This window comes from Drosophila miranda (genome assembly GCF_003369915.1).
Source record: "Drosophila miranda strain MSH22 chromosome Y unlocalized genomic scaffold, D.miranda_PacBio2.1 Contig_Y1_pilon, whole genome shotgun sequence".
Lineage (NCBI taxonomy): Eukaryota > Metazoa > Arthropoda > Insecta > Diptera > Drosophilidae > Drosophila > Drosophila miranda.
This window is the reverse complement of record NW_022881603.1, coordinates 23,921,871-23,929,316: the sequence shown is the minus strand read 5'-3', so window position 1 is coordinate 23,929,316 and position 7,446 is coordinate 23,921,871. Positions and strand designations below refer to the sequence as shown.

Sequence of the window (7,446 nt, the reverse complement as noted above, 5' to 3'; positions counted from 1 at the left end):
GCTCTCCTCCGGCAGACGCCGCTAATATTAAACGACACGACAAAGAGTGCGTGCGAGAGAGACAGAAAATCAGTCTGAGCGTGACGTCGGGCGCTGCTTAGCCACTGCAAATTGTTTTGTTTCTTTTGGCTATAAAAATGATCTGATTTGATCCAGATTCAGCAATCTGATAGATCTGGTCATTATCTATGATTCTGGGTTTTTAGTTTTCTCGAATCTGCAATATTATGGATGCAAGAGATTTTCGTTCTTTGTGGGAGCGGAGTGGGGTGGGGCGAAATTTTGAGATATACGTTTTATAGTGAGATCTAACAGAAGTGCGGATACCAAATTTGGTTACTCTAGCCTTAATGGTCTCTGAGATTTGTGGATGCCCCAGATTTTCGTCCTTTGCGGGGGCGGAAAGGGGTGTGGCGAAAGTTGGACACGAAACGGTCAAGGTCCGATATCACAGGAGTGTGGATACCAAATTTGGTTGCTCTGGCTCTTATAGGTTCTGAGATCCTTGAACTCATATTTTGCAATTGGCAAAACCGACCATGAAACCTGTGTGTTAGAGAGAGACAGAGCGAGAAAGAATGAAATTGTTTTCTTGATTCTGGCTATAATAATTATACGATCTGGTTCAGATTTTACACTCTAGAACATATAATCATCCTCTACGATTCTGCGTTTTTGGTTTTATCGTATCTTTAAAAATGTGGATGCCACAGATTTTCGTCCTTTGTGGGGGCGGAAGTGGGCGGGGCGAAGTTTTGAAATATTTTTGTAGCAGTGACATATCACAGAAGTCTGGATCCAAAACATCGTTGCTCTAGCTCTTATAGTCTTTGAGCACTAGGCGCTGAAGGGGACGGACAGACGGACGGACGGACAGACGGACAGACAGACATGGCTCAATCGCCTCGGCTATTGATGCTGATCAAGAATATATATACTTTATGGGGTCGGAAACGATTCCTTCTGGACGTTACACACATCCACTTTTACCACAAATCTAATATACCCCAATACTCATTTTGAGTATCGGGTATAATAAAAGAGTTAGGTAATTTATATTGTTAAACATTTAAATATTTCTTTATTATAGTTTATACTTTATACATGGTAGAACCTATGCCAATATCCACACGTGATTAAGCATATTTACACACACACAGATCTCTTTAGCTTCCATTATGTAATGGTAATATTATTATTGTAGTTTTTTTTCTCCATGCTTCCACATCGAGCACATTTACAAGATTTACTGTCTCAGGGGATGACATTCAAATTCCATACATTGCAATGCATTTTCAAGGAGGATATACATACATACATATTTGAATCCCTAACACATAGATACTTACAGACACACAAATATTTGACTAAGGAAGACACAAAGAATATTGAATTCTATATCTATATATGATGGACACCCATAAATGGTTATTATTATATTTATAATCATTTCAAGCGCTCATTGCGACCCTGTAAGACTCCCCTTAAAAAGTAGACACTCAAATCCTATAGAAAGCATTCGCCTAACATTCATAGCTATTTAAATTTTGGTTTGCAGAGCACTTTTCTCTCATCGTATTCACGTACTCCTTGTAAATAGTACATCTCTGCTAGTCAGCTCTGAAAAATATCCCCTCTAAGATGCTCAAAGCTTAGAAAAGTTACTAAAGTTGCTAGTTAAGTACATATAGTGTGTAAGTAGTAAGTATTTTGTTGTTTTTTGTTGCTGCTTCGCTTGGTTCCATTAAGTTGCTTTGGTTAATCTTCTGTCTCCAATGCCGGTCTTTTGATTTTGATTAGCATTAAATTTGATTTAATTATTTGATTATCAGGCTTAGGTTATGCATCGGAAATTGTAAATTGCTAATGCGAATTGTGGCTTATATCTGGTCAGAGGCAGGGGGCGGGACAGAGAGGGTGATTTGCCTGCTTCGAACTATCGAAACCTGTTTACATATTGGATGATAAGCCTTCTGCTTTGGGCTTGGATTATACACATATTCATATATCGATACAGCTAACACATAGACTAACATTTATCTTTGTTGGTTTTCCCTCGGGCTTACAGCACTTGCAGATTCTCGCAGTGCTTGAACTTCGAGTCCTCCTTGCCCAGTATCCAGGTGAGCATCTGTCGGGCCTTCATGCTGGCCAGCATCACGCTGCGGCTCTTGTACCATTGTGCCGGAGAGCTGCCGTCCCGTTGGCCCTGTAAGTCGATTAAATGTTAGTTATACAATTTCAACTTTATTACTAAGAAGGGAAGGGGAGTGGCAAGCAAGGGGACTTTTTCTGAACATATTTTACATTTTCTTGCCACTCAATTCAAAGGTTTTTGGTTTGGCAGCCATTGCAGAGTTATTCCTTTTCGAGCGCCAATTGAATTTTGCATTTTTCATGTGCTTTGTGTGGACTCTGGCTGGCCAGGGGTTTGGTTCAGGGCACAAGATAAAATATTACAAAAAAACAAACAAACAAACCCAAGAGCACACCAGTTTGTCAGTGGTCTAGGTTGTCTCCGAATACTCGTAGGTTTTACACTTGACACATTTCCTTGTTGGCAAATTTACAAAACTTGTCTGCTGTTTGTGGCTCTTGGCAAGAGATCAGGAACGGGCAGGAAATGATATTCATATATACACACATAAACAAACATAGACACAGGGAGTTTTCAACCTAGATACTATGTATATCATGCTCTACTTGAAATGGGGGGAAGAATAGGAGTTGGGTGGAAGGACATTGATTGCGTTTTGTTGGGGCAGAAGTTGGACTTGAAACGGGGGAAACTGATCGGAGGAGGAGGAGCTTCTGTTTTACTTACCCCATCGTCAGCATTAAGATCAGTCAGAAATTTATCAGTTTCTAGAGTCTCTACGGTCTTGTTATTATACCCGATACTCAAAATGAGTATTGGGGTATATTTATTATAGATTAGATTTGTGGTAAAAGTGGATGTGTGTAACGTCCAGAAGGAATCGTTTCCGACCCCATAAAGTATATATATTCTTGATCAGCATCAATAGCCGAGACGATTGAGCCATGTCTGTCTGTCCGTCTGTCCGTCCGTCCGTCTGTCCGTCTGTCCTTCCCCTTCAGCGCCTAGTGCTCAAAGATTATAAGAGCTAAATGAACGATGTTTTGGATCCAGACTTCTGTGATATGTCACTGCTACAAAAATATTTCAAAACTTCGCCCCGCCCACTTCCGCCCCCACAAAGGACGAAAATCTGTGGCATCCACAATTTTAAAGATATGACAAAACCAAAAACGTAGAACTGTAGAGAATGACCATATCTTTAAGACTGCGGAGTCTGAATCGGATCGTATTATTATTATAGCCAGCATCAAGAAAAAAATTTCATTTTTTCTCGCCCTGTCTCTCTCTAACACACACGTAGCATAGGCGGCTTTGCTTAGAGTAAAACATTAGCGCCTAGATCTCAGAGACTACAAAAGCTAGAGCAACCAAATTTGGTATCCACACTCCTAATATAAAAATTCGCCACACCGCCTTCCGCCCCCGCAAAGGACGAAAATTTGGGGATATTAAAAAATCTCAGAGACTATTAAGGCTAGAGTAACCAAATTTGGTATCCGCCCTTCTGTTAGATCTTACTATAAAACGTGTATCTCAAAATTTCGCCCCACCCCCTTCCGCTCACACAAAGGACGAAAATCTGTTGCATCCACAATATTGCACATTCGAGAAAACTAAAAACGCAGAATCATAGATAATGACCATGTCTATCAGATTGCTGAATCTGGATCAGATCAGATCATTTTTATAGCCAATAGGAACAAATCAATTTGCAGTGGCTACGCAGCGCCCGACGTCACGCTCAGACTGATTTTCTGTCTCTCTCGCACGCACTCTTTGTCGTGTCGTTTAATATTAGCGGCGTCTGCCGGAGGAGAGCCATACTGACTTAGTATCGGGTATAACTGTAGAGTTGCGGTGTACGCAGCAACTCACAACGTTCCCCCTCGTTTTTTTCTCTTTTCTGTTCTCGAATGAAAACAAATTCAAATGATTTAATAAATTATCTAGCATTTTTCTCAGACAAACGACACTCAGCGTCTCAGGAATTTGTATAGAGAAAATGTTTTTAAATATGTGTGGACCCATGATGAAATCCGCTTGTTGGGGCAGATCAACAATCAACATATACTATATATATTTTATAGGATTTTAGTTGATCTTTGGGGAAAATCACTCGACAAGTGTCTTAGATTTTCCATAAGTTTGCCATAATTTAATTTAATTAATATGAAAAAATATTCATTTTGCGTGCTGAAAAGATCCCCTGGACTTTGTTTGTCTATCTAATGTTCAATAAATCGATGATAATATGCTTGCCATAAGGAAGGTGGAGCCAGGGGTTGGAGGAGACAGCCAGAACGTGGCAAATCTGTTGTGGAATTTATTTTTGTAAAAGATTTTCCAAATCGTTGCACAAAACCGAGCTCAAGGGCAGATTATGGGGCTTAATGTTTTCTCTGTCTTTTCCAGTCTCTCCCAATCTCCCCTTTGCTGCCGCCAATGGCGTCCTCTTTCCTTATGGCTGGAGAAATGGCGTCTTTTTATACCCGATACTCAAAATGAGTATTGGGGTATATTAGATTTGTGGTAAAAGTGGATGTGTGTAACGTCCAGAAGGAATCGTTTCCGACCCCATAAAGTATATATATTCTTGATCAGCATCAATAGCCGAGTCGATTGAGCCCTGTCTGTCTGTCCTTCTGTCCGTCCCCTTCAGCGCCTAGTGCTCAAAGACTATAAGAGCTAGAGCAACAATGTTTTGGACCCAGACTTCTGTGATATGTCACTGCTACAAAAATATTTCAAAACTTCGCCTCGCCCACTTCCGCCCCCACAAAGGACGAAAATCTGTGGCATCCACAGTTTTAAAGATATGAGAAAACCAAAAACGTAGAATTGTAGAGAATGACCATATCTTTAAGACTGCAGAATTTGAATATGATCGTTTTATTATTATAGCCAGCATCAAGAAAACAATTTCATTTTTTCTCGCCCTGTCTCTCTCTAACACACACGTAGCATAGCCGGCTTTGCTTAGAGTAAAACATTAGCGCCTAGATCTCAGAGACTACAAAAGCTAGAGCAACCAACTTTGGTATCCACACTCCTAATGTATCGGACCGAGACGAGTTTGTTTCAAAATTTCGCCACACCCCCTTCCGCCCCCGCAAAGGACGAAAATCTGGTGATATTCAAAAATCTCAGAGACTATTAAGGCTAGAGTAACCAAATTTGGTATGCGCACTCCTGTTAGATCTTACTATAAAACGTGGATCTCAAAATTTCGCCCCACCCCCTTCCGCCTACACAAAGGACGAAAATCTGTTGCATCCACAATATTGCACATTCGAGAAAACTAAAAACGCAGAATCATAGATAATGACCATGTCTATCAGATTGCTGAATCTGGATCAGATCAGATCATTTTTATAGCCAATAGGAACAAATCAATTTGCAGTGGCTACGCAGCGCCCGACGTCACGCTCAGACTGATTTTCTGTCTCTCTCGCACGCACTCTTTGTCGTGTCGTTTAATATTAGCGGCGTCTGCCGGAGGAGAGCCATACTGGCTTAGTATCGGGTATAACTGTAGAGTTGCGGTGTCCGCAGCAACTCACAACGTTCCCCCTCGTCTTTTATTTTAGATTTGTCTTTTGACTTTTTCGGATTCAGCTGCGAAAGCGATCGTTGATGGACATAGATTACATACAGATACAAAGTATTACATAGAACAAACTCTTAGAGAGGATAGTTGGGGAGAGAAGTAGTCGGTGGAGCAGATGAACAACCAACCAGCTAACTTTTACTGCAACCGATACTGGATCTATATAGCTAGTTCTATCCATCAATGGGGGGTTTGTGGGGGGAGGGGGACGCTAAGCAGAGATTCTCCTTCCACACATACCTGCAGCATATTCTGGTCCTTCTTGAGGCGTATCTGGGTGAGGGCCCCGGCCAGCAGCTCGTCGCAATTGTGATTGATGCCCGCCGAGACCTCGATAAACTTGGCTCCGAACGTACAGGCCAGACATTTGCCATCTGCAAACACACAAATCAAGGACATGGATGAGGACATAAAGGAGCCACTCCATGCATAACCATGATGCCCGGTCACGCCACTTAATTGACGATGCAAATGAATGCAATGGCAATCGCTATCGCTGTGATCCGTGGTCCGTGGTCCGTGGCCCCTGGCCCTTGGCCGGTGCCACTGGCTGACTAATTGCTACTTACCCTGCGCAGAGACGGCGCGTGAGCGGGCCAAATCAATTTTGTTGGCCACCAGAATGATGGGGCGGTGGCGGTGCAGGTCCATGTCCTGCAGTCGCGATAGAATCTGCTTAGCCCTCGTGAAGGACTCCTTGTCAATCAAAGAGTAGACCACTAGAAACGCATCCGCCTCTTCCAGTTCGTCCTGCAAAGCGAATGGAGAAGACAGTGAATCCAAATTAAAACACAGCACTCAACAAGTTTACAACATTCTAAGAGCCCTCCCTGCCCTTCTCTGCCCTGCCCTGCCGTGCTGTGGTGCCTTTCCATTCCTGTCGTGACTGCTGAAAATATTTAATGCCGTGTTTTATTGCAGTTAGCCGGAGTGAAATTAAAAGTTCTTAACTGCGCCCCGTCAAGTGCAGGCCGCTGCACCAGCTGCTCCTTTTGCTCCTTGTTCGCTTTTGTTTGCGTACTTTTGCATTTTATGCTCGTAAAACTTAAAATTATGGCCACTTGCCATCTCTGTAACAAGCTGAGGGCAAAAAAGAAGACGCCCAGACTTTTAATGATGTTCATTTTATCAGGACCCATACATTAACGGGTCAGCGAGATGGCTCACACTCCGGGCCTGTCTTTGGGGAGGATCCGTTGGTGCTGCCATACAGGCCGTTTTATCAGGCCCTCGGTATTCCCATTGATATGTACTCCTAAGGGTATGTGGTAATCAGCATCGAAAGTCTCATCGAATGTTCAATCAAGGAAGATTTCTCGTAGTAGTACCTTATCCTTGGTACTCTTTCTTCCTGATCACTTTCTGTATTCCTCTTTATCGATCGTTTGGAAGGCTTTCTCCAGTTGCTCGTAATTCCCCTAACAATGATTATGTATTTTGCAGAACGAATTACAATATGTTTAGGTCTCTCTTTTTAATCAGCGTCAAAATACAAAAATAAATATGGTTCTGCACCCCATTCTCTTATAGAAAAATATTTCTTGCTGGAGCTCTCCATATTTTGTGGCCTGATGACGCTGGCGAGTTTCCTTTCTTTTTGGCGCTCTGGTGCCTAACATCCTGGCTTCCGTTTGTGGCTCATAAAGCCACGCCAGGCACATCCGACATTTGTTCATTTTGCACCTCGCCGCTGGCGTCTGCCACGGGGCGTATACGTTTGAAGTATGTTTCCGTAAAG

At 42.4% G+C, this 7,446-nt stretch overlaps 1 protein-coding gene across 2 annotated transcripts in view; it reads right to left on the bottom strand.

Annotated features, from left to right (window-relative positions):
- Nucleotides 1-1,052: 1,052 nt before the first annotated feature.
- The window catches only part of LOC117190772 (GTP-binding protein RAD-like), a 50,419-nt gene continuing 44,025 nt past the window's right edge, over nt 1,053-7,446 (bottom strand). For both annotated transcript variants that reach the window (XM_033395830.1, XM_033395832.1), the window contains 3 exons: nt 6,278-6,458; nt 5,949-6,082; nt 1,053-2,209 (listed from right to left, as the gene is read on the bottom strand). In XM_033395830.1, the coding sequence (XP_033251721.1) occupies nt 2,063-2,209; nt 5,949-6,082; nt 6,278-6,458 (462 nt within the window). In that variant the 3' untranslated portion in view covers nt 1,053-2,062. The remainder of the gene's footprint in view (nt 2,210-5,948; nt 6,083-6,277; nt 6,459-7,446) is intronic.